The sequence below is a fragment of the Emys orbicularis genome, chromosome 6 (assembly GCF_028017835.1).
Source record: "Emys orbicularis isolate rEmyOrb1 chromosome 6, rEmyOrb1.hap1, whole genome shotgun sequence".
Classification (NCBI taxonomy): Eukaryota; Metazoa; Chordata; order Testudines; family Emydidae; genus Emys; species Emys orbicularis.
Window position 1 is genome coordinate 80,630,955 of NC_088688.1, and position 27,593 is coordinate 80,658,547.

General features: G+C 38.8%; 1 protein-coding gene across 1 annotated transcript in view; it reads left to right on the plus strand.

Moving 5' to 3' along the window:
* Nucleotides 1-27,593, plus strand: part of SLC12A2 (solute carrier family 12 member 2) — a 108,165-nt gene that overhangs the window by 61,466 nt on the left and 19,106 nt on the right. The window contains exons 10-16 of the mRNA XM_065407063.1: nucleotides 2,767-2,918; nucleotides 10,255-10,362; nucleotides 13,317-13,440; nucleotides 15,779-15,880; nucleotides 19,308-19,463; nucleotides 23,334-23,433; nucleotides 23,945-24,056. Coding sequence (XP_065263135.1) covers nucleotides 2,767-2,918; nucleotides 10,255-10,362; nucleotides 13,317-13,440; nucleotides 15,779-15,880; nucleotides 19,308-19,463; nucleotides 23,334-23,433; nucleotides 23,945-24,056 — 854 coding nt within the window. The remainder of the gene's footprint in view (nucleotides 1-2,766; nucleotides 2,919-10,254; nucleotides 10,363-13,316; nucleotides 13,441-15,778; nucleotides 15,881-19,307; nucleotides 19,464-23,333; nucleotides 23,434-23,944; nucleotides 24,057-27,593) is intronic.

Sequence of the window (27,593 nt, forward strand, 5' to 3'; positions counted from 1 at the left end):
GACTCTTCTCCATTTCTAGCTCCTCATTCCAGTCCCATTCTCTGTACCTAACTAGTTCCAGTCTCCACTCTTTAGGCTTCTTGTCCCATTTGAGTTTGGCTCTTGCCACCTCTTCATTTCAATCAGGCAGCTTTCTCCTACATGCTGCCCGGGTGTCAGCAGACTGACTATTGAGAATGCAGCAGTCGCCCAGGTTTCAGTTCTGGTACCGAGGCCAGAGCTGCAAGTGTGGGGAAGGTCCTGTTCAGCCCTGGGCTTGGAGCATGCCCAGTGCAAATGAAATCTTTGGGGAATTCAGCTGCAAACATCTAATAAGTCTTTACTTAAATTGTGCAAACTGTTTTTTTTTATCTTTTTTTTTTCTTCTTTTTTTAAAGGTTTATAACTTGGTGAACTTTGGGTCCATTTTCCTCGGGATAGCAAAAGAGGCACATCTCTGATATAAAAACCACCCCCTGCCAAACTTTGAGACCCTTATCCAAAGCATGGGGGCTCTAGAGCTTTTCAAAGTAAAGATCAGTGAAACTTTTAATATGGGTAAAACAGTGTATTTTTCACTAATCTCATTCTCAAATTACTTAAGTGTTTTGGCTGACATCTTCCAAAAAAGTTAGCCTGAGGCAGAGAATTGGCATGGAAAATTTCAGCCCAAATGGTTAAGATATGGCAATTTTTTTTATAAGCAGCTGAAAACTGAGTTTTTAATAAGAAATGTTTAGTTAACCTTAATATGCAGTGCTAACAGCCCCGTCCATGATAGTCTTATGTGTTGAAGTTTACTGACTTCATAGCTGCTTATAGCTGAATACAATGTGTGTGAATATTTAATATACATACACAAATATTTCAACAGAAAAATTAAATTGAAATAACTGAGCATCATTTTAGAAATTAAATCTCATTCTGGTAACTTTCAGAGGTAATATACTGGTGAAATATTTCCTTTTCAGAGGTGAAGCTATCTAAGCCATCAGATATCACATGCTATGTTTTCTTTCATTCCTAAAACGTTCTTGTCATTCTTTCTTTGAAGAAACCTGATCTGCAGATCAGCAAAGACTAAGAGAATTCCCTTTAATTCAGTCTTTAAAACTCCTAATTAAATAAATCTGTTTCCCCTTAAATAGTAGATATTACTGGCCATTAGCCAAGCTCCATTTAACTTAATTTCAAGAATTAGAAGGTTAAACAATAACCATTTTACTAAAGATAAAAGAGCTATAAATGTCAAAGTAGTGATCTGCATGTTTTATACAGCAGGGTTTTTGAAACTGAGTTTATTGAATAGCTTAGTTTATTCTTGTTAAACAGGTGTAATTCCATTTATTACCTGGATGCTGATCTATTGTTACTGCCCACTAAGTGGTTTTGTTTTGGGTACTGGTTTTTTTTGTTTTTTTGTTTTTTTGTTTTTTTTTTGGTCAGCTGTGTTACTCTTAGTCCTATAAATTAGCTGGCCTATATTAAGCTACTTAATATTTACAGAATGTTTTATGGCTGATTTGAGTTATTGAGAAATGGAGAACTTGAATAATGCATTTGTATTCAAAACAAGAAAATTTTGAAGTGAGCATATAAGAATGGCATTACATTTGGTGAAAGGAAATATTCTTTCTGAGCACCTGCCAGTATAGAATATCTGAGCGAGAGGAAGAATATATAGACATGGTTTATTTCATATCATGAGATTAGTCTCAGACTGATACAAGAGCCATAGTACCACAAACTAAGTTATAACGGCCTGATTAGCCAAAACTATTAGTGTATGGGGGGGATGACAACACATTTTCAATAACATGATTAGACTGCCTTTTTAAAAAAAGGTAAATGATGGTTTAAAAGTGAGTGTAAAACTTTTTTTGTAATTTAGAACAAAGGTACTCGTATAGGTGTCTCTTCTTTCTATTAAAATACTATCAAAACCAAAAAAACAGCAGTAAAACTCTAGCCCCAAAGCAACCCAGGTGGCACTTCCCACTCAACCTACATCCCCTTTGCCTCCATCAGGCCAGTCTCAGTCACGAGTTTAAAACAAAAACAAAAAAAACCAAACCCTATGTAGATGATAAAACAGCATTTTAAAACATTTTATTTTCCAGAAAAGAGAATAAAATTACAAATGTATTCAGAAAGATTTGAATGCCTGTGCAAACCGTGACTGAGCACTCATAATATGAAAACTAACAAATGTAGAACAGCAAGAGTGAAAACAGAACCAAATATGAGGGTGTACAATACCAGTTGTAAATAAAAATTGCCCAAGAAATTGACATGCACAGCACAGGAAAACAATATGGAAATTTTAAAACTGGTGATTTTTATAATCTAACTTTTCTCCATGTTTGTCGTTGCTTTACTTTTATTAATTATGGATTAAGTAAATCTTTTTATAGAATTTCTCTGCTTATTTGAGATGCAGCCAACAAAAGCAGATTGCTTATGTTAATGTATTAAAAAGCAGTTTAAACGTGTCAAATAATGTACAAGTGCTTTGTATTGATGATATTGCTAAAATATTATGCAATAACTAATGCATGATGTTTTCTTGTTTACCTTTCCATCCAAGAAAATGAAGCATATGTCTGTTTGTTAAACGTCAGGAGTAATTTAAAAGAAATGCTCTTGTTTTGTAATGCTGAACTGTTAGACTATACTTCCAAAAAAAAAAAAAAAAAAAAGAATTGAACTTGGCATAGATTTTTTTTTTTTTTAACAGACTGTTTAGTGGCCACTGGACAACCTGTATTTTGTTTGGGTCCACACTAGGTGCTTGTGTTGTTCGGGATGCTACGGGTAACCTCAATAGCACCATCATTACCGAACTGACAAATTGCACTACTGCCGCTTGCAAGTTAAAATTTGACTTCTCATCTTGTCAGAAGACAGAGTGTCACTATGGTCTGCTGAATAGCTTCCAGGTGAGAGACGCTTTAAGGCTTGAGAGGGCATCAATTGAATGTTTTTTTTTTTGTTTTTGTTTTTTGGTTTTTTTTGGGGGGGGAGGTGTATTTAATGAGTATAGCAAATTTGTGAAATAAGCCTAGATTAAAATATAGACCATCTACTGTAAATTTAAGTAAAGTCTGGAATTTGTTTCCTAAAGAACAAAACATGTCTTTTTTTTTTTTTTTTTTTTGGTAAATGTTGTTTCATGTGTGTTTCTTAAAGGCTTTCTTGAGTGAGGCATTTTCACTATACTGTATACAAGATAGCAAGGTACATTTGTAGTAAAAAATTTTACTTTTATCTCCAGATATTGTAATTGGAGTACAACACTGTTCTTGACATGAGCAAATTGTGTGGGTGGTAGGTTGCAGAACGTTCATGGTTTAAAGCTCTGAGCCATTAAAACTTTCTAGCGGATTGGTGTATGCAACCTAACAAGGCTTTTACAGTCATCAACTTTAACTATACCTTGCTTTTTATCTTCTAACAAGTTAAAAGCTTTTTGGTAATACTGCTGTTCATTCCCTCACTGTTCTAAGTAAATTTTCTTCTATCTTCATCCTTGTTCTTGGTTTAATTTAAGTTTATAACTTTTGTTACCATGCTGATATTCCCAGGATATGTTTGAGTTCAAAGAAAAATTTAAAATATTTATCCAGGATACCAAACTCTTTTGTAAAAATTAAATCATATTATCATACTTAAAGGGGAACCCATTACATTGAGATTTAGCATATGCATTTAAGAGGCTAGTTCTGTGCTTCCTCATCCCCATACACACACCAGTTTTTGTGACTTTACAATAATTTTTCGTATTTTTTGCTATATTTATTTCTCTCCCTTGTTCCTTTGTGAAAAATCCACAAACAGGTGAAACTGACTGTATGGAGGGGACAGTGGCCAGTCTAAGAGAAAACTGACCGGCATAACTATTCCAGAGTAACTTCTCTGTGTGGACATTGTATTCTGGAATACATGACTTTAATTCCTTGTGTGAATAGAGTAGTTATTCTGGAATAAAGTCACTTTTCTTTATTCCAGAACATTGTCTGCATCGGGAGCTACTTTGGAGTAATATATTTGTATGCAAAACAATTAAACTTTGAAGTGAGCATATTAAAATAATTATGCAGGTCAACTTCCCCATGTAGATAAATCCTAAAGGAAAAACACAGTGCTATTTAAATACACACAATAGAAAATACAGGCAACTTTCATTCTGCCAATCTGTTTCAAACTAATTTTATTGCAGGTTACTTTTCAAACAGAAAAGTCACTTAAAATTTTAAGTAATGATGTCCTTTTAAAAATGGTCAGTAATCGCAATAATATGCCTGATAGAACTCTAATTTCCTATGATTCAGTCATCAAATTTACTTTTATTCTACAGCCTAATTCTCTTTCTCCTCACCCCCCGCCTGTTGCCGAATGTCAAAGGATAACCATGGGGAAAGTGAATTCCAGGGTCAAGGGCCTTGACAGAGAATGACAGATTTTCAATCTGTCTGCTGCACATTGGCACTTAACACATCTAAAAAGACCTGATATCTAAAATAGTTTTTAAAAACTTACCTGTAGCATCAGATCTACTCAAGATAGATCTCTGCCAATTTTTCTGTTCATTGAAATCTTGCTAAAATATTTTCTGTTAATAAAAAGAGTTGTACTGTCATAAATACATCAGACACACAAGGTGGGTGAGGTAATATCTTTTATTGGACCAACTTCTGTTGGTCAGAGAGGCAAGCTTTTAAGCTTACACAGAGCCCTTCAGGATTAGGAAATGTACAGAGTCCCTTGCTCTCCCTTTTCCCCCTATGACTGGAGGGCTATTAATGGGCCACTTCACCTTGAATGCTTCCTTGAAAGATGAGTTTACTTCTTATGCTAAACAATCTGTTCCACCTTGTATTTAGCTGTGACTCCCTGTGTACATTTCCCAGTCCTGAAGAAGAGCTCTGTGTAAGCTCAAAAGCGTGTCTCTCTCACCAATAGAAGTTGGTCCAATAAAAGATATTACCTCACCCACTTTCTCTCTCTAGTATCCTGGGATTGACGTGGCTACAACAACACAGATTAAATACAACTAGGTCACTTTGTATTAAAAATGTAGGAAAAGAAATTGAACTAAATGCATTCAAGGGGCATACAACCTGTGTGAAATGTCACTCTAAAAATCTACCTACGTGTAGAAAATGTATATCCTGTGTAAAGCCCACATGATAACCAGACCTCATCTTTGTAGTCAGAACTGGTACCTTCATTTTATTTTTAATATAAATACATGTTGCATCCAAAAAACTGTTAGAATAACATTACAGTTACAAAGTCAAGCACTCAAAAGTTAAACTGCCTGTGCAACTTTAATTTGGCCCCTTGTGCCGTCTGGATTATAATTGTCTTTAATTACGTGATTACATACTATTTTTTCCAGAGGATCCCTGCCTCATTCAATGAACAGGTAATTTACTGAATATTTCTCCACATTTAATGTGTGACCCCAGGCCTTATTACATACACTATCCAAAAATTTCAATGAATACAAAATTAATTTCCTCCTGAGCATTTCAATGGTGCTTTCACCAGAGTATTTGATTGAGTGATTCACAAACATTGATATGTATTCTCAATCTTAACAACCGCTTAAAATAGTGACTACAGAATGTGATTGTTTCAGTATTACATCTGTAGTTAGTTTTGTGATGGTAAAAAAACCGAATCCCAATCACAGGCGGTGTACCGCTTCATTCCTTACATACAAGAATTTGAATATTTCAAGACCGAGCAATTCAAAGTGCTTAGTAATACAGTAGGAAAATTAATAAATTGCTAATATATCAGCAATCATTTTTCAATATGTTTAAGACTTCTGTGTCATCCTTACCAGTAAATATATTGGAGTTTCATAAGTGAGATACTTGATTTTTAATAAAATGATTATTTTAATCTTCTTTTTTCTTGTAATGTAGAAACTCACATCTGTAAATCCTTTATTGTTTCTCTAACCCATTTGCTGCAATATTTATTCCATCAACTTTATTTTCCATGCAATCCAATGCCTAAACTCCATTTTCTGAGCTCAAGTGATAATTTATGTTCTGGAACCAGGTTTTTCTAATTTCATAACCGCTAAAGTGTCTTCCAAAGCAAGTAATTAACACTTATAGTAATCTTATGACTTGTGGGAGCATGGCAGTTTAATTACTTGTTAATCAAATTGCATTTGAACTTCAAGAACATATAGCTATAATTAACATGTGCTTATATATAAAACATACCTGATAAGTGTACATTAAAATATGCACAATGCATGAAGATGTTTTTCTTGGTTTCATTTCTTCCTTTAAAAAAATGAACTATTATGGGAGGTGTTTCTAGTCTTCACCGTAAATTATCAATGTAAAAACAATCAGTACACTTGGACACACAGAGTATTAATATTGAAACAGATTCCTTATTTTCTTCCCCACCCCACTGCTCCCCTCGTTACTAAACTAGGGTAAGGTTTCTAGGATGAAAGAAGTATTCATTCAGTGCAAGTGATGCATGATCTCATTCTGATATTGATATTGTGTTTGAAAAGTACAAATGTTGGGTTTCACCCAGTGACTGAAAATGCCAATCAGATTTTCAAGATGTTATCAAAGGTACAATAGTTTGTCAGTCTTCAACTGGTCTCAGTCTGTCTTATGCACAGAACAGTAGCTCCAGTGTTAAGTTGTAATAATTCTTAAATATGTAGTTTCACATCTTAGTTTCCTTAGGCATTATTGTATGACGGTGTGAGAGAACATACAGAAAAAAAGTTCCTGACTTGTTTACATTATTGCCACTTGTAATTTGTTTTGAGGTGTCATGACTGAATAGGCCTTTAAAATAGCATCTTTGTCATAATTAACAAGAATTTCAAAAGAGCTTATTAAAATCTTTATATTATAAAGAGCCATTGGAATGAAATTAGCTGCTTGCTATATCTCTTGTTTAGAAGTATTGTATGACCCACTGTAATGAAGGAAATATATAAATGAGCTCTAGTAGAAAAGAAATCTCTTGGGGGAAGGAAAAAGCTGTTGTGTTTACCAAACTGTGGCCATATACTGGAGAGTAACTTGAGATCCAGCCAAAATGCCAGACCTCTGGTACAATATGAAGATTTCAAGGGCAGCACATGAAAGGTGTCTGATTTAACAGCACTGCATCTTGGAAATCCTCCATTAAGCAGTCATGTCACAGGAGGATGTATATTATATTCATCTACAAATATAATCTATCCATGTTAACACTGAAGTATTTCTAACTATGGGCAGATTTCTTTTCCATGACCTACTCATTGAAAATATTCTTTATTTGTCTGAGATTGCAAACAATATACTAATTGTGATGGTGACCTCTTTATTTAACGTAGATGCTTGATCTATTAGAACTAAGCTGAAACTGCAAACTTAAAATGCTAGACGCCATACAGCTATTGGGCAGAGACTAACTGTTGGTCACTAACGATCTATTTAAGCAATCATAATGCATAGTTAGTGCAATTAACAAACAACTTAAACTTACTCAAAAAGAATCCTTTGCATTAAGGGTATATGGAGCTAGAAATAGTTTATTTTTCTCACATGGTACCAAAGTGTGTGTCTTTTAGATTTACTACTTTCTTTTCAGCTGTAAATACTATTGAGTTTTACCTTGTTTGCTGTCTTTTGTGCTTTTATCTTTGATGCACTGTAATAACAATCACATCTTTATTTTAATCTGAGTAGCATTTGCCTAACTAAAAACAAGTTCTGGTAATCTTCTAGCCTTCTGTTAGGTAACATCCTAGTAGCATCTCCTTACTCGTTTTCCTCATTAGTGAAGTTTTTTGTTATACATTTCCTCATTTACCATCCTAGGATACAAGTTTTCTCCCAGTAAGCATTCTAGCTGAAGTGAAAAGAGGTGCACATGCTCCTCACTCTCTTGATAAAATTCCAGGCTTTATTCTTGGGGATTTTTTTTGGCCACCTTTCCTGAAAGTATAATCTTTGCTTGGTCCTCTACTACTTTTATTTCTAGCCCTATTGCTGTGAAGAAAGATGGAAGCATTGAAAGACAAAAAGAAGGAAGATTAATTAGAGGCACTTACCAAAGGGCACAATTCAAGAAGGATGTTTATAAATTGGAGAGGGTTCTGAGAAGAGACACGAGACAAATTAAAAGAATTGGAAAATGTGCCATATGATAAACTGAAGAAACTCGATCTATTTAGCTTAATAAAAAGAAGGTTAAGGGGTGATTCAGTCTGTAAGTACCTATATGGGGAACAAATGTTTGAAGATGCAATCTAGTAGATGAAGGTATATCAAGATCTAATGGCTGGAAACTGAAGCTAGACAAATTCAGACTGTAAATAAGGTGCAAATTTTTAACAGTGAGGGTAATTAATCATTGGACAAATACACCAAAGGTTGTGGTGGATTCTCCATCACTGGCAATTTTTAAATCAAGATTGGATGTTTTTTTAAAACATAAATGCTCTAGTTCAAACAAGAATTGTTTCAAGGAAGTTCTATGCCCTGTGTTATGCAGGAGAGCAGATTAGATGATCACAATGGTCCCTTCTGGTCTTTAGAATCTATGAAATAAATGTTTGCAAGAAAAAGTTGGACCATCCACAGAGATTGCATGCTCCTGGTCCTGGGAGGTGAATACTTTTTGTCTCCTCTGTCAGACTGGACCTCATCATATCTCTCCCTTTTGTGGCATATAGTTAAAACACTGGGTTGCTGAAGCTCTAATGCACACCAGCAACTGGGAGTGGATCTCATGGCCACTATAGCACTGTTCTTTCTTCCAGCAAACTAAGTATTAAATCCAGTGACATTCAGGGATTGTCTCATTTTCTCTTCCTTCCCCTTTCCACCAAATAACAGACCCCGAGCCCTAAGAAATCAGACCTTTGGGGAGTTGTTTTTGTTTTTTCCTTCCCTATTCCTATTTCTCAGGAGATAGGGGAAGCCTGAATTTATACTTTCTCCTCCATCCAAGTCTAAGTACCACAGGACTAAGGCTTTTTCTTAGAGTTCTGCTTGGTTTTCTCTCTCAGGCCACATAAGTGAGGCTCTAATTCTTTTGCTCCTCAGTCAGACTTCCCTGTAATTTTTGGCTTTTTTTTCTATTGGTCTTCCATATATGGGGTGGGGAGGTGGGGGATGGGGATTGGTGTGCCTGACTGCTTGCTATTGCTGGTCATAACACTCCTCTGTTAGCTACTATGACAACTTGATTTCTTTCCCATACAGCATCTGGGGGGCCCTCCTTGCGTTTTTTTTTAGTGTCTCCTCTGTTTCTGCTAATTGCTTATTCCTCTAGCCTTAGGTGGAAAAGGCTGTTTGTTCAGTCTTACGGACAGGTATCCTCCACAAACAGACCACCTTCCTTTTAAAGAGTTCTTCCCCCTAGCTTCTAACAGCTGCATAAGCAGGGATGATCTTCCTGGGAAGGGTGGGGATAATTTCCCTGAGGAAGAGTCTAACTGAAACAATTTCCCTATTTATAAATTTTAAGAGGTTCAGTCTCCAGGATGCTGGCCACCTTCCAGGTGGAGCTTCCACAGTCTAAAATCTGAGACTGATATTGGGGAGAGCTCTTCAACAATGTGACTTCCTCTTCCTCAGCATTTTAGGTATCAGAAATTTCTGTCAAACAGACACCATCTCTATGCCTGAAGCCACACCTTATAAAATATTGTATTTTGTCAGACAGCTAAAATACTTCTCTTAAAACTGCATTCTCTTTTGACTTATGATTGCTCTTATTGATGTAACTGACAGGAAAGTGAATTCTTTCCTTAGACGATTAATGAGACATTTTTTGATGCACTTAAGATTGGTAGTTGCATTATGTTTGTTTGCAAGTTTATGCAGTTAAATTTGGCCCACCAGATTCTCTAGCTGCAGAGCTCAGACTTGGTTGAACAGAGCAGCTAACAGTCTGTTTTAAGAAATCATATATATGGCTTAAAAAAAAATTTGAGTTGGAATAAAAAAAGCTAGAGTTTACTGTCCTGAAATATTCTCCATACGTTGAATGGTAAATGGTATTTGAAAAAAAATCTAGGAGTTGTGGAAATAAAAGAAACAAGATTCTGCAGACAGTGTTGAGTGAATGTATTGTAACAGTTCTGAAGGAGTTCAACTGAAACATTTTGTCTACAGAATTCTAGTTTATTTTTATTAAAGTAATTGTTTTATTTAGAGGTAGATGTTTTTCAGTCCATTCTGTTTGGTACATGTAAAAGAAATTAAAATGTTTATATCCCGCTTTCAGGTAATGAGCATGGTATCAGGATTTGCACCACTGATTTCTGCTGGCATCTTTTCAGCCACCCTTTCTTCCGCATTGGCATCTTTAGTGAGTGCACCTAAGATTTTTCAGGTAAGCATATATAATGTCTTTGTTTCATAACAAAATAACTTGAATCAGCTTTAAACTGGAATATTGGGAACAGGGAGCTTTTGTATATTGGTGTCTTGATTCATATCACTTGAGAGTCACACATTGATTCTCAGCTGTTCTACTTGGAAATAAAACACTAGCACCATTGCCTTCTAAAATGGAGCTAGTAGATGTAAATTTCAAATCTGCTCTTCTGACATACTGACCTTATGTCTGGTATTGCCATCTGTAGAGTTGAGATTCTGTAGTGTTTTGTTCTGGCATGGAGTTGGTTTGGTGCAAAGAGACTCAGCCAAATTTTCCTGAATTATTGGATTCAGCAATTCCATTCCATCTAAATCTGGAGTCCTGGGCAAAAAGGGGCATGTTCCAGTACTAAGTACCACTGCAGCCTTTGTCTTCAGCCTTCATGGCAGGCCTGTTGAGCCACGAGAAACGCTGCCTCCAGTATTGGTTTCCTATCTGAGTGCTGAAGAAGGAGGAGGAAGTATCAGAGCCATGAGCACAATTCTTCAGTGCTGTCCCGAAAGGTCTTTTTCTGTTGGTTATTGCTACTACCTCAGTATCAGTATCCAAGTAGTGACCATATGGCAGTGGCCTCTGTGCAACTGGAACTGACTTTTGTGTTTAAACAAAACCTTTTGGTGCTGAGATGTCTCCTCTTAACTTGGCCCTCTTGCCCTCTTTCTTGATGCTAAGTAGGGAGGCATCTAATATTTCCCCTTCTCTCCCCCACCAAAGCTTTGCCAAGAAGCAACAGACTCAATTTGACTTCATTCCTAAGTTTCACTGTTCACTGGACTCTGAATACCAGCAGTTAAAACTGACAAGTGTGGTCATTTTCTACTCTGTTGTAGTGTGACAAAGTTATAAGTAAGGCTAAGTTGTCATGGATATTTTTAGTAAAAGTCAGGGACAGGTCATGGGAAATAACAGCCCGTGACCTGTCCCTGACTTTTTTACTAAAAATATCCCTGACAAAAGGGGTAGGTGGGTTCAGCACCCACTGCTGCTGGGGCTCCCGCATTCCCTACTAATGCAGTGCATGTGAGCTCCAGGGTCCACCTACCCCTGGGGCTGGGCTGCTGTGGGGTGCCCTTGCTCCAGGCAACTGGTAGCTGCAGGGTCCCCCAGCCACTGGCTGCGACTGCAGCAGCGGCTGGGCAGCTGCATGGGGTCCACCCGCTGGCGGCTGGGGAGCTGCGTGGGCAGGTCTGGCTGGGAGCTTCAGCCCCAGGGCAGAAAATGTCATGGAGGTCAGTGGAAGTCACGGATTTTGTGACATAATCATAGCCTTAAGTTATGAGCAGCAGCAGAGGCAATGGGCCTGTCTGCACAGACTCTCTGGAAGAAAGCACTTCACAAAGCCTCCAAAATGTGAACTGAAATTTTCTTAGCAACCAGATGGGCTAAAAAATAAAAAATGAAGGTTTAAATTCTGAAGAAGCTGTTGGCACTTGCTTGGGAAAGAATCCTGCTTACCACAGCTTAGTGGTATATTCGAGATCTGCTTAAAAAGTCCTATGGTTGAAGAGCAATGTAAACTGTTGGGAAGCAGCCAAAGATTAATGTGTTTGATCTGGAATTTAAAGAAGGAAAAAATATTGCCACAACGAGACCTTATGCAAATTGTGGTGCTGCTGCTGCTGATCATATGCAGCCTCTTCCATCTGAGTATAGGGCCCATAAAGTTTTAGATTTCAAGATAAATTGGATAGCTTTTATCTGCCAAGACTTAAGCCCAGAGTTGTTTATTATGCAGTGAGTGATGACATAATTACAAAACTCTGCACTGTTAAATATTCAGTTTACTGCTTTAGGTGATGATAGTTTTGGCTGTCCTTGCATTGAGGCCATGGATTGAATTGGTTAAGAGAATGTCACTTGTTGGGGTGGTTCCTCTAGGTCAGAGCTAAGGGAATGTTGCTTGGCAATATGGAGTGCTTTACTCCACTCTTTGCTGTACCTTTTCTGTGGATAGAGAAGCTGATAGTTTGACTCCTTCCAGTGAGCACTAAATTAATTTTTAAAGTTGTTAGTAGTTGCATATCCTCCATATCTACTGGTGGTTCCTTTTTGGAGCTAATGCACTGCAGTTAGTTGCAATTCAGAATGCTTAAAGATATTGTAACAATAACTGAGTAAAATTGTAGAGTTTGTAAAACTTATTTCCCAAGGAATTTTTATACCAAACACTCACCCATTTCAGTCTTGCTATAGTATATTCTTTATAAATGACTTCACACTTGGCTAGTTGCTGTAGCTGAAAGGTCCTGTTTTGTTACACGTTTTTCCCCTCACTTGTGGTGTTGAGGTATGTAATAAAGGGCTCTGTGTTTTTTCAGAGTTAAAGATAATGCCCTCACCTGGGTGTGTGTGTGTGTTGAATAACTGCAGTTTAGTTACTGTGGGAATGCTTCATGTTTGAGGATCATGAGAGGATACCATACACTTAAAAACAAAAACAAACCAAAATAACCAACCCCAAACCCAACAACCCTGCAGCAGGAAGCCAGATAGTGAAGGGGGATAAAGGTTTGACAGAAAAGCACTAGAGTAAAGCAGAGAGAGAGAGAGTAGCTTTGAGAATATTTTCCATATCTTGATGAAATTCCTGGTTCAATATTAAAAAAGTGATTAATTTTGTGACTTTTTTTACTACTGTCACATGACAAATGTCAGTGATTCACAAAGAAGAGAAAATATTATCCTCATTGTATTGATAGAGGAGAAAACTCAGAAATGGGAAGGTGTCACTTGCTCTAAAATCACACAGTAATGCAAAGCCAGAGTAAGGAATAGTCAGCATGTCCTGACTCTCAATCCCATGCTCTAACTAGACAACACCAGCCCTCATTGAATGCATTAGTGTGTATCTCATGCAAAATTTATCTTAATTAAACCTTACTAACTTTTTGTATTTTCTTTCTTAGGCTTTATGCAAGGACAATATCTATCCAGGTCTTCTAATGTTTGCTAAAGGCTATGGGAAGAACAATGAACCATTACGAGGATATATTCTAACTTTCTTGATTGCTCTTGGATTCATATTAATTGGTTAGTTAATTTAAATTGGAGTAAAAATTTAGAATGTATTCTTTTTGTGCTATAAAATGCTGTACTGTCTTATGCTTAGATGACCGGGTCCATGGAGTCTTGGGGATAGATTTTTTATTTTAAAAATTATAGGTGTTAGCTTGTGTTTGGAAACATGTTCAGTGGATGGGGTTTGAGGATTGTTCTCCCACATATTCGGAAGTTACTTCAGATTCATCTCAGGGCTTGTCTTCGCTACCAGGGAGATCAACGCTGCTGCAGTCGATGCAGCTGGTGTTGATTTAGCGGGTCTTCCACTAAATCGACAATATAGTGCTCTCCGGTCGACTCCAGTACTCCAGCTTCCCGAGAAGAGTAAGGGAAGTCGATGGGAGAGCATCTCCAGTCGACGCAGCGCAGTGAAGACACCACGGTAAGTTGATCTAAGCTACATCGATTCCAGTTACATTATTCATGTAGCTGGAGTAGCGTAACTTAGGTCAACTTACCCTGGTAGTAGTCAAGGCCTCAATCTCAATTAGTGGGGGAAGGTAACAGTTAATATCCACAGACTTTAGCTAATCAGCTTTTTTTTAATCCTTTCCCAACCCTATTGTATTATCTTCTTATCCATTAGCCTACTATAGAGAGCTGTTGTATGATGTGAAAGCCTTTTATATTTATTTACAGATTTTTTAATACATACATATTAGACAATAAAACATCACTAATCTATGCTTCCGTAAGTGGCAAGCTTGCACAAATAGAGGTCTTTAAAGTTTGCTATCCACTGAACCACTGAAGTGCAAGATTTTCCTGGTGCTGCCAGAGGTGGGGGCCAGCCCAGGTGGTAATACATTCCTTGCAGGCAGATAAAAGATCTTCCACATCATCCTCTAGCCCCTTCCAGGACTGCTTATGTTAAAAACTGTTGCTGTTACTCTTATCTTTTCCCCCATCTTGCTTATTCTGCATTTTTGAAGGCTGTTGGAGGAAGGAAAGACCAAGTTATCACTGTTGCCACATGTGGTCTGGAGGTTTCATTAGACTGAAGAGGGTCCTAGTGGACTAAAGTGTCATGTTCTTGAACTGCTGTATCTTTGATTTCAGTCCTTTGTGGTGGTGGGAAATGACTAGTGATGGCTACTACTACTGCTCTCTATCCAGGTAAAAAGGAGAGCCCTACGCTTTCCCACCACCTAATCCTTTTAGGAAGGAAAAGAGGGGGAAAAGTAAGTTTTCTTCTCTCTACAGAGGAGGGCAGAGGCTGCACCCCTCTCTGTCTGACTGCAGTTACAGAGAGCCTAGATGCTGCGTCTCAAATTCCAAACCTCTACTTGAATCTGCCAAGACCCTCTTTACTCTTGGGACAGCCTCAACTGCTGCAGAAGGAAGGATACCCTTCTCCCCCCTGCCCACGCACACACACACACGCACCATTAAAGGGTCACATCAGCAATAACAGTAGCCTTGCTTCAGTCTTTTGTTAAGGTGGGAGTCAGGCAAATATGCTTCTCCATTTGCCCACAGGTATATGATTTCACCTGTTATAGCTTCCACAGACCTCTATTAAACCACAATGTCTCCCTCTCACATTCCAACACTATTGCAGACTAATGAAAACTTAATATTCATGGGCTAACTGTGTAATTCTGGAAAAAAATGTAAATAACCTGAATTAGCAAACAGTGTAGTCAGATAGCAAACATATCTTATTTCAAACAACTTTGGTATTCCTTGAGTGCCTGCAAGTTAAATAGGGAATATTTTGAACAAATGTCTGCTGCACATTAATTGATCACAAAGAATTGTAACTCACATTGAAAGCTTTGAAACATTTAAATTCAAAGTTTGATGATTCTGTGAGAAAATAAAATGGAGACTAAACTTATTTCTTTGAGTGGGGAGGCACTCTTTGACTGTGTCTGAGGAAGAGAAAGGTAAAGATTACTGATTAAACTAGACTAGACTTTATCAAGATATAATTGAACATATTAATATTTGGACTCTTGAACTGAGAACATATTTTCTACAAATCTCCTTAAAAAGTATCTTAAAGTGAGTTTGGCTGGAGACACAAGGGTGATGGGATTTTGGTGGCAGAATAGGCTGTTTCTGAAGCAGATTTTAGTTTTATGTGTTTTTCCCATAGTAGCTGAAATGATTAGAGAAATTGTTTAGAGCAGTTTATGGTATTAGACCATTATATAGAGCTGAATAAAATAAAATGTGTTACAAATTTATTGTTTCCTGTTACTAGAGAGAAGGAGGCCCTTGTAGCAAACTTTTGGCCCTTGGATTTTTAAAGCAGTTTGACAACAAGCTTAATAACTATTTGTTTTTCTTTGTGTTTTTACAGCTGAATTGAATGTCATTGCTCCAATAATCTCCAACTTCTTCTTGGCTTCATATGCCTTAATTAATTTCTCTGTATTCCATGCCTCACTTGCAAAATCTCCAGGTAGGAATTTCATATTTGGGGGTTTAACACATTTTAAAGCTACCCTAGAAACAAAGTATTTCTGCACAGAAGTTATTAATTTACTAATTGAAGAATTTATTAAAACAATCTTAGAAAAATTACTAGACTAGCCGAATCAAACCCCTACCTAAGGCTGACGCTAAAGCAGCCTCTTTGGTAACTATAGGAGACTTGTGGTTGTATCTGTCACAACTTGGGAACCTGAGTAAGATGTCTTTTCCTCCTAATTTGTCTTCCAGCAACTAATTCTAAACCACGTGTGTGGGTGCAGTATGTAAAATGTGACTAGAGCTTTGATTTTTGTTTCTCAATTTGTTTTGAAAGCTCTGCAGTATTTAAGGACTAAGGCCAGGATTTTCAAAAAATGAGTGCTTTAAGTTAGGAGCATAAGGGCTTCTTTACATGGAGGATTTAGTCCACACTAACATTAGTGAGTACACACTCGAATGACCTATGTCCACATGATGCAAAGGTTTACGGCATACTAATTGGCCACTTAATATGTATTCTATAATCCACTTTGAAAATGTGTTAAGTTCACTGCATATTGAGTTAGTGTGACTAATGTTCACGTGCACACATCACTCATTCTCATTAGCTTGGCAGACTACCTGCTGCTATCCCATGCTGCTTTGCATGATGCCAGGACTGACCATCTGTCTGTGTGTTCTCTATTGCTCATGTAGAACAGACATCACCTTCCTGTTCAAATACTGGCACAAGGCCAAGACTTGTCCATTTGCTTCTGGCGTTGTATACCTCAGAATTTCAGCAGTACTGTTGTTGCTGTCATCACACAAAGTCCCAGCCACGTAGACACTGATACATATTGAATCAAAACAATTGATGACTCTGTGTACACAGTCAGTTCTGAATACCTCTCATTGATCTCTGAGAGTGCCCAGCTAATGAGGTGTGTATGCCTCATCCTAGCCTGAACTACAAAGGAGTAAAATTTCACTAGGTAAAGAGACTGGGACTCCTTCTCTAAGGGAACTGCCTTAAGGGTCACACCTGGTTGTTATGGGGGGGAGAGAGAGAGAGAGAGAGAGAGAGAGTCTGAAATGCTGGCTCATTAAGCAGGTGATGAATGGAGCCAAGAGCTATGCCTTGTGAACAAGGAAGCCATAAGAAAACTAAAGCCCTCAATGAGAGAGGAAGGTGCTCCTAGGAGGGAGTGATACTTTCTCCTAACAGAACATTGGACCAGGACTCGCTGTCCTTTTTATTTCCCTCCCGTTGACACTGGGTGTCAGTGGGATTGTGTGACGACGCTGGTGGGAAGGGAGTTTTATTGTTCAGTTTTTACTTTAACAATCCTGATGAAAAGAGGAGCTGTTTGTAGCGACTACTACTTGCCCCTCAGGAAAAGAATTCCTTATGGTGTTCTTATTTGTTTCCTTTGCCCCAGGGCTTAAAAGTTGATGACCCGAATTGCAAGAAATGGGGCAGCAAAGTTATTATGCTTCAGTTTTTATTTTATCTGTAACAAAAGTATTGTTATGCCTATAAAAGAATTGCATTCAACATAAATAGGAATTTCTATTTCAGTTTTTAGCCTACTGAGTTTAGGTTAAAAGAACAGGAGTACTTGTGGCACCTTAGAGACTAACAAATTTATTAGAGCATAAGCTTTCGTGGGCTACAGCCCACTTCTTTGCATGCATAGAATGGAACATATATTGAGGAGATATATATACACACATACAGCGAGCATGAACAGGTGGGAGTTGTCTTACCAACTTCGAGAGGCCAATTAAGTAAGAGAAAAAAACTTTTGAAGTGATAATCAAGATAGCCCAGTACAGACAGTTTGATAAGAAGTGTGAGAATACTTACAAGGGGAGATAGATTCAATGTTTGTAATGGCTCAGCCACTCCCAGTCCTTATTCAAGCCTAAGTTGATTGTATCTAGTTTGCATATCAATTCCAGCTCAGCAGTCTCTTGTTGGAGTCTGTTTTTGAAGCTTTTTTGAAGTTTAGGTTGGAGCCCTTTTTAAAAAAAGTCATCTTCACTCTGGGGCCAAACTTATAAAGGTGCATTAAGTTGCCTTCGATTTGTGTTTACGCAACCTTGCACACACATTTATTTTATTCTATTGCTTATACACGCAAGCAATAAAATTAATATGTTGAAAGCCCACATAGATATGTAAATCCTATTTCTATTTACAATTGAGCCTGCTCAATTGTATATGTAAATAAGCAGGCATATTTTGAATTTTCTGTATGTCAAGCTGTATGGGTATATTCACTTCTGGAAGCATATGTGTAGATCACAAATCATGATGCAGTATTTGCAGCTTAGCCATATTAAGACTAATATTCTTGTCAGAATTTGATGTTTGTTTTCATAATTCATATGGATAAAATCAGTGTTTTAAGCAATTTTTCATATTTAATTTTTAAATTGTGCAAAATCGTGAGCATTTTTCGATTTTTATCAATTCAGATTTCAGTTGCAGGATACTGGGGGTAGGGTCAGACAATCAATTAATGACAGTAGACACAGATTCAAAAAGGTAAAGCTTTGTAACCATTAAAACAAAAATGGTCAACATCATGTCGAAATACACAAGAAGTGAATATCCTTAAATCAAACTCTAAATTCTCAAGCAGTGCTTTTTAATCTGTACATTTTGATTATCAGTGGAAATATTTTTGTCGGTTTGTGTGTGTACAGTGATATAGATGTTTACTGACAGTTACCGATTTAAAAATCTAATGCTTCCAAGCCTAAATACACTCTATTAGTCACCGCTGTCTTTATCAGAATAGATGATCCTTATACCTCTTTCTGAACAGCCCTTCAGCAACTCATGGCGTCAAACTCTGGCAACCTCAGTACTTCTCTTTGACAGTTACACTTTCTTCCTGAATGTGTCCGGCTATACTTTACACCTGATATTTGTCCTTTTTCTTTGAATGCTCAGGAGTTGCTCTTATCCAAATAAACAAAAACATTAAAAGTAATTAGCTAGTAGTACTAGTTAGCTTAACTGGAGTGATAATGCGGAACTAAAAGGATAGCACCCACTAACATAGCATGCAGTAATTTGCGTTGTGATTCATGCTGTACCATCTTCTAAAGGTATACTGCAAAGAAAAAATCAAATCTGAGTAATGTATGGACCTCTATGCCAAATACTCCCACTCACCAGGCTGCTGAGAATATTTAGCACAGAAATAATGTCAAACTCCGCTTTTTAAAAAATGACCTATACTTCTTGCCATATAAACATTTCTGCTCCTGTCCTTAATAACATAGATGCAGTTTTCTTTGAAATATTGTAAGAAGTTGTTGGATGAGCTTTAAGGATAAATATGTGCCAGAATTTTTAATATATTTTCTCTCTCTCTCACTCTCTCAAATTCTTTAACTTTTCCTATTTGTTCTTTGATTAGGCTGGCGTCCTGCTTTTAAGTACTATAATATGTGGGTTTCTCTTATTGGAGCGATTCTCTGCTGCATAGTGATGTTCGTCATTAATTGGTGGGCAGCATTGCTAACATATGTCATAGTCGTTGGACTCTATATTTATGTCACTTACAAGAAACCAGGTAGGTATGTGTTTTTCAATTAAAAAAAAAAAATCTGGGCAAATTTGAGAAAATCTGATTACTTAATTTTGTTAAATGTTGTGTTTTTGTATTTTAAATTTACAGTTTTATTTGCATGGTTAGTTACAGAAAACTCTATTTTCAAAATAAAAGAAAAGCATCTCACATACATTAACTATATACATTCAAAAGGTAATGTACTCGATCTGTAAAAGAGAAATTGAGAGGAAGTAGTGTATGCATTGCAGGTGCATTTGGTAGGAGTTATGAGTAAGGCTACATTTTAGCCACGGGTATTTTTAGTAAAAGTCATGGACAGGTGTGACCTTTACTATATACCCCTAACTAAAACTTGGGCCGGGAGTACTCTGGGGGGATGGGCCAGGACCCCCGCTGGCTCGGGGTGGGGGCAGGGTGGGGCTCGCAGGGTAACTGCTCGGCTTTGCGCGCTGCTCCCACCACAAGCGCTGGCTCCGCAGCTCCCATTGGCCGGGAACCGCAGCCAATGGGAGCTTTGGGGGCGGCGCCTGTGGGCATGGGCAGTGCGTGGAGCCCTCTGGCCCCTCCGGCTAGGAGATATAGGGACATGCTGGTGGGAGTCCTGCATCCCAACCCCAACCCTGAGCCTCCTCCCACACACACATCCCCATCCACACTCAGGGGCTGGGCAGGCCCTGAGCCAGCACCGGCTGCTGCAGAAGTCACAAAAAGTCACAGAATCCGTGACTTCTGTGACCTCCGTGACAGACACGCAGCCTTAGTTATGAGCAATATTTGGCCCAAGGGACCATGTAGGCTTGTTTCTGGAGAGAGGTAATGGAAACGTAATGTGCCTTTTTGAGAGAGGATCCTCTACTGTTGTTCCAACCTGGAATGGTACAGGATTAGGGATGATGTCTTGGTAAACCATACCTATAGCTATGAATGACTAGACACATCACAGTAAGATAGCAAAAACATTTTAAGACAAGTAGGGTTGAAGCTGTTTTTGCAACAAGAATGAGATGGAACAGAGCTGGGCTAAAGGGTTTTGTTAAAATTAGAAATAAGGAAATCCTGAAGTATTGGGCTTGAAGGTAAGTGAAGTTCTTGAATGATAAAAGTTCAGTTTCCCCATTCAAAACAGCTTTTATGAACACTAAGTATGGGAACAAGTATGAGAAATAATTTTGTCTCATTTCGAAAATCAAAAGTGTATTGGAAGTGTTGAGCTATGTAAAATGAAGAGCTCGGAATAAGATACAGAAAGTACAAAGAATTTAATGAAAGCTTAAAAGAAAAATCTGCCAATTAGCATATTGATCTAAACAATTAGCACATAAGTAAAAAGCATTTGCTTGATTTGGCAGAACCAGGCTCCAGACTGAGCTATCACGTTACCTCTTAAAGGGATCACGTAGAGAAAATAGAAACTATGAATGGTAATACCAAAAAGTGTAAAGTATTGTGTTTAAGTTGAAAATCTAAGCAGTAAAAGCATATGCACCCAATACAGTTGTGCTATTGTGTTTATGTCCTATTATTTGTGAGACCTGGAAAGAGTTGTGGAAGTCTACTCAAAAAACTTGCATCACTTTTTAAAAGTTTTGTTGGTTTGGCTTTGCTGGTCAGAAGACCGTTTTAGCTACAAGCCAGTAACTTGGCTTAAAGTTAGCTGCTGATCTTCACTGACTGTCATCTGAAGAAAAATAATATATTGCTCTGTCGCTAAATGTGAAATAGACCGGCATGCAAGCTGAAGTACACACTAATCAAACCCTTTTCTGGAAACCGAATTATTTATTTCCTTATGGGCTTTACTGTTGTGCTCATCGCTAGAGTATCCGAGTGCTTCAGACACTAATTTAGAGGCTTGAGTATCCTCAGTGAGAATGTGATCTTTGAGATTTTAGCTGCTAAAAAAAAGTCTCTACTGAGCATGTACAAACTGTAAATTTTTCCCCAAAGGCTTATAACGTGGTCAAATTTTGAGCAGATTTTCATGAGGACAGCAAAAAGCACGTTCCTGACAAAAAAGCCACCTCCTGCCAAATTCCAAGCCCCTGCTCCAAAGCATGTGGACACTAGAGCTTTTCATAGAAAAGATAGGCAGAATTTTTTAACATGTGGAAAACATATTTTTCCGTAGTCTTATTCTGAAGCTAAACTATTTTGACTATAATTTTCCAAAAAAATTGGCCTGAGACATACTTCTGGCATGTAAAATTTCAGCCCAAATGGTTAAAGTTTGGCAAAGTTATAAGCAACTGAAAAGAGGATCTTATAATTAGGGCCCTAGCAAATTCACGGTCCATTTGGTCAATTTCACAGTCATAAGATATTAAAAATCGTAAATTTCATGATTTCAGATATTTAAACCTGAAATTTCAGGGAGTTGTAACTGTAGGGGTCCTGACCCAAAAAGGGGTTGTGTGGAGGTTGCAAGGTTATTGTAGGGGGGTTGCGGTATTGCCCCCCTTACTTCTGCGCTGTTGCTGGTGGCAGACCTGCCTTCAGAGTTGGGCGGCCAGAAAATGGCGGCTGCTGGCTAGTAGCCCAGCTCTGAAGGCAGAGCCGCCGCCAGCAGCAACGCAGAAGTAAGGGGGGCATGGTATAGCATTGTCACCCGTGCTTCTGAGCTGCTGCTGGCAGGACGCTGCCTTCAGAGCTGGGCGCCTGGTCAGCAGCTGCCACTCTCCAGCCACCCAACTCAGAAGGCAGCGCAGAAGTTAGGGTGTCAATACCGTGACCCCCCTACAATAACTTTCTGACCTCCCCCAAGAGCCCCTTTTGGGTCAGAACCCCCAGTTTGAGAAACACTGGTCTCCCCAATGAAATCTGTATAGTATAGGGTAAAAGTACATAAAAGACCATGAAAAACAAGTCATGGACTGTGAAATCTGGCCATGAATTTGGTAGGACCCTACTTATAATGAGGCGTGTCAGGCAACATAGGAGCCGACTCCGTAGGTGCTCTGGGGCTGGAGCACCCACGGGGAAAAATTGGTGGGGATTTGGGGAAGGGGTCCAATAGGGGCAGGGAGGGGGCAGAACTGGGGCGTGGACTTTTGGGAAGGGGTCAGAATGGGGGCGGGGCAGGGGGGCGCGAGCACCCACCGGGGCCGGGGAAAGTTGGCGCCTGTGTCAGGCAACCTTAAGAGATGGGATGACTTGCCCTGCCTATAATTTAAACTTGAGAAAATTTCCTGTAATTGAAATTCTCTAAATGTAGTAGCCTTTACTTGCTTGTGAGAATTGAAATTCTACTTGGTTATTATTTTAGTTATAAAAATTGGACTGCTTGCATGAGAACATGGGAGACCAGACTCCTATAGCTATTTAATTTTAGTAAACGCATTATACTTTAGGCATTCAATTTCTCTTATACAGTGATAGTCTAAAAGGATAGTTTCTTGACCAGTTTTTTCCATCATGATTTAGTTTGCCTGTTGATTTAAAACTAATGCTTACCTTGCTAAATTTTTCTTTGCTGTAGAGTAGCATAGCTACAAAACCTATTTGTACAAAGATTTCATAGCTTTTGTCAAACACCGTAGAATTCTTTGAAATAGATCAGTTTAAGTAACTTCTAAATTTGACTGTATAATATGAAACATCTAGTTATCTAGAAAACTTGATTTGATTACAGAATTATTATCCTCTTTACAGTAGAGTTTAACTGGTTTTTCCCCTAACTTAAACACAAGTTGGGTTTACTTTAGCCTACTTTCAGTGGGAATATACTCTGATTTTAATTTGAACTTACCTAATTTTCAGTTGATGTTGGAGCTAAACAATTAGACACTGAATTTTTAGTTTGAGAAAATGGTTATATTAGTCAAAATAACTTGTGGAATAATATTAAATTTTTTTAAACAAATCTTCCCACAGATGTGAACTGGGGATCCTCTACACAAGCCTTGACTTACCTAAGTGCATTGCAGCATACTATTCATCTTGCAGGCGTGGAAGACCATGTAAAAAACTTTAGGTAACAGATATGCTCATGCTGGAGGCATAGCGTAGGGGTTAGAAAAATCTCTTTTAACTAAACTGTGCACTCAGCAAAGCAGGGTTTTGATGCTTCCAATATCCACCACTCTTTATATGAAACTGTCTGGCTTTAAATCTCTTACGTCTATTGATATTCTCACATATGCTTGGATCTTGGAACAGGAACATCCATCACAAGGCTGTATTTCAGTTTCCCTTTACCCCTGCCTCTGGCAGCATGTCCATTCTTGACAGAGACTGCAACAGCAACACAATCTTGGAGGATTTGCAGCCATGCAATGCAGAATTCTTGCTAATGCCTTGGAAATCTGCCCATATGTGAAGGGAGCATATCATGAGAAAATACTCTGTGATTTCAGGGTGGTTAGATTAGGAGATATTTATCTTCACAATTCTAAGTCAGTTGCAAATTACTTAAAAGTTGTTTTTATCAATACAAAGGAAATAAGTGAATTCTAATTTTTCTTCTCTTAAATGTAAAACTCTAGGCCTCAATGCCTTGTTATGACAGGTGCTCCAAACTCACGTCCTGCTTTGGTTCATCTTGTCCATGCTTTCACAAAAAATGTGGGTTTGATGATCTGTGGTCATATACACATGGTAAGTATTTTTTCAGCATTTAAAAAAAATAAGCTAACTTGGCTTCTTTCCATAACTGCTTTATTATTATCAAATGTAAAGTGTCAAATTTCCCACTTCTCTGGAAGCTGAGATTTATTGATAACCTCTCATGGGATTTATCTTTCATAATAGCACAAAGTATATTGTAATTTTGTGCTAGCCTTAGACATGCTAGCATAGCAGATAACTTCAAAATGTTAATATGTATATCACTGTTAGATTTTTTTTTCCTCCCCTGGAATAATTTTGTAACTTTATAAAATGAACAGTCTTGGACGCAAGATGCTCTAACAATATGTGTTTTGGATTTTTTTAAATGCACTATGTACATCAATCCAATCAAAATTTAACATCTGCAGGACCCAGGCCCCTGCTCTGAAACATTTAGTACTCCATCAAAGTGAGCCTCTTCTCTTGCAGGCTGTAGCAAGTCCGGAGGTAGAAGGAGAGGTTTTTTTTTATACTTTGGGATATGAGAGAAGCCTGTGATGGAGGATTTTATCCATGCTGTACACATTAAGAACTTAGTTTTATATCTGGGAAGTTGTAAAGGTAGAAAATGTCAAAATGTTTAATGGTGAATGTGGATTACAATCTCTGAGTTTCTCTGCCCTGTCCATGTCTCCTCCAATTTCCTGCACCTCCTCCATGCCTTCCTAGTCATTTTGACTACAAGTTCTCTGTTCCAAGTGCGTCTAGCAAAGCTCTTAGTCCAGTGCCTTTCTCAACTAATAGCCTGAGAGTTTTTAATTCTTCTTTGCTTTGACCCTGTGGCATGAGTAGCCTGGGCAAGCACTTACTCTGCTGCCCTTCGCAGCCCCTCTTGCAGCATTCCATTGGCTGCCTTCATGAGGCTTTTCCCTCCCTACTTTACTGTGTGGGAATGCAAGAAGTTTTTTTTTTTTGTTATAGAAAATTGTAATTTCTCCCGTAATCTACTGCCTCATTAAAAAACAGTAGTAAAAGGCACTTTTCAGAAAGGACCACAAAATAAATGTGAGGGTTTTTTAGGCCACGCCATTTTGAAGATACAAAATTTTTCACAAGTGAATTTCAGGTAGATTTTTTGAAAACACCACAATGATAAAATTGCTTTCTGATTTTTTAAAAAATTTTTTAATCCAAACTTCCCAGAAAACTCTATTCAGTTGAGATGCAGCGTGAAAGGTTCAGATAGGTTTCTTTTGGCAAAATTAAGAGGGTGTTTGAAAATCAGGCTCCTAATGGCAAGCAAACTACACCATTAAGCATAGGGCGGCGTCTACTGCTACATGATCCGTTCCATAGTGATTGATATACCAATGGAGATGGTGTTGTATTTTTGATAAATCAAGTATATCTGGACCAACTTCACTTCAGATCTTACCTTAAGGACAAAGAAGGTGCTAGATTTTGATTTGCTTAAAGATAAACAGTGTTCCAACTGATGTATAAAACACATAATCTGATACTTATTAATCCTGGGAGATACAGCATGCTTGGTTAAATAAGTTTGATATTTGCTTTCAATGTTGTCCAGTTTGCTTTTACTTGTTTAGTATAACATGAAAACTTAAGGCAGAAGCGCGGTTGGGGACAGCTGTGTGGGCAGCTGTGGGGAACCTGCGTGGAGTCACGGACCCTCCACCTGCCCTCAGCTGGGTAGGGAGCCTGGAGGACAGTGTCACGGCCGGGGGCTGCTCTCAGCCCCCTTCCCCTCCCCCACTGCACCATGGGCAGGTGGAGGGTCTGCCGTGGGTCCCTGGCTGGGCTCCACGCTGGCCTGGCCGCAGGGAGGGGGGAAACCTGCCCGGGAGCTGCTCGGGCCCCCCACCCAGGGCATGTGGAGAGGCCGCCACAGCTGCCTGCCCGGCTCTTACCATGGCCGGGCTGCGGCTCCGAGACACACCTTTCCCCTTTCCCCCGGCCGGAGATGGGTCGGGGAGAGCCACGCTAGGAGCTGCGTAGGGCCCGAGTAGCCCCCTGGCCAGTGTCCCAGTACCCTGCCCAGGGCAGGTAGAGGGACCCAGACTCCCCACAGCTCGGAGCTGCAGCCCGTCCACGATAAGAGCTGGCCAGGTAGCTGTGGGGAGCTGTGGCGGCCCCTCCATCTGCCCTGGGTGTGGGGCCCAAGCAGCCCCCCGCCCAGTGTCCGTGTCTTCCACGGACACTTCCGCTCAGGGCAGGTGGAGGATCCGTGCTGTGGTTCCTCACAGCTGCCCACCTGGCTCTTAGCGTCAGAGCCCTGTGCAGATACAAAATTTGGGCCTTTTTGAAGAGTAAGTTTTTGTGAATGTGCTTAATCTTCTCTGGAAGTTTTTTTTCTCTCTTCTCCCCCCCCCCCCCCCCCCAATAGCTGGATCCTCTTGACTGAGAACACTTGGTCCCTTGCTCTCACACATTCTCCTAAACTTTGTGATCTCCATTGTCTCAGAGACATGCAGCTGTTGATGTGGTACAGAGATCAAAGTTTGGTCTTGAATGTAGCTTTAACATTTTTCTTTCAGTCATGCATAGAGGAACTAGTTGGGATTGGTTTTGTGAGGTGCTGTACACAAACCAGTCACATTCCTAATCCCATAGAAGTTATCCCCTAATAAATCAGTTTTGATAGTAATTAAAATCACTTATGATTTTGTTTTGACTGTATATTCAGATCTAGTTCTTTAATACTGAGATTTTCAAAGAAGCCAAAGGGACTTAAGCACCCAAATCTTATTGAAATTTAATAGGTGCTGGGCACCTAACTCTCTCTTGAGTTTCTGTAAAAATACCAGTGTAAATTATCAAGTTTAGACTATTTTCTTCAGATCTTTATTTTTAAATTTTGTTTTGTATTTGAAGCTTTTCTACAAAGCTAAAGATACCCACAATTTGGGTTGGTGCTCCTTTCAGATCACTGGAGTCAAAATCTTCAAGCTCAAAGTTCTGCTACAGTGCTGTTTTTTAAACAGAACACTTTATTATTCTGATAAGAGCAGTGATTTTAAAAACTGGAGAATTAAGAGGGTCTGTTAGCAGGATGGAAGTTCAGTGGGTTTTGAAGGGGTTATGATAATTGAGTCAAATTAACTCAACTACAAAAGACTGGCAAAGGGTCCAGCTAGTTGTAGATGTTAAGGGAGGATTCATAGGTTGGAAGGAGTATGTGTTAAATTGTAGGTACACCTCTACCCCGATATAACGCGACCCGATATAACACGAATTCAGATATAACGCGGTAAAGCAGTGCTCTGGGGGGGCGGGACTGCGCACTCCGGTGGATCAAAGCAAGTTCGATATAACGCGGTTTCACCTATAACGCGGTAAGATTTTTTGGCTCCCGAGGACAGCGTTATATCGAGGTAGAGGTGTAATAGTAAGAGTGGTTGATCCTCTCACCTTGCCGTTGCAATCTGAGGATTGCTCCAGGATTGACTAACCAGATTCTGTTGTGAACTATTTCATGTATTATTATTTAAGGTAGTGGTTGCCATAGGGGAGAAGATTAGCAGCTTTATATGGAAATTAAAGCAGATCACCAATTTCAGTTAAACT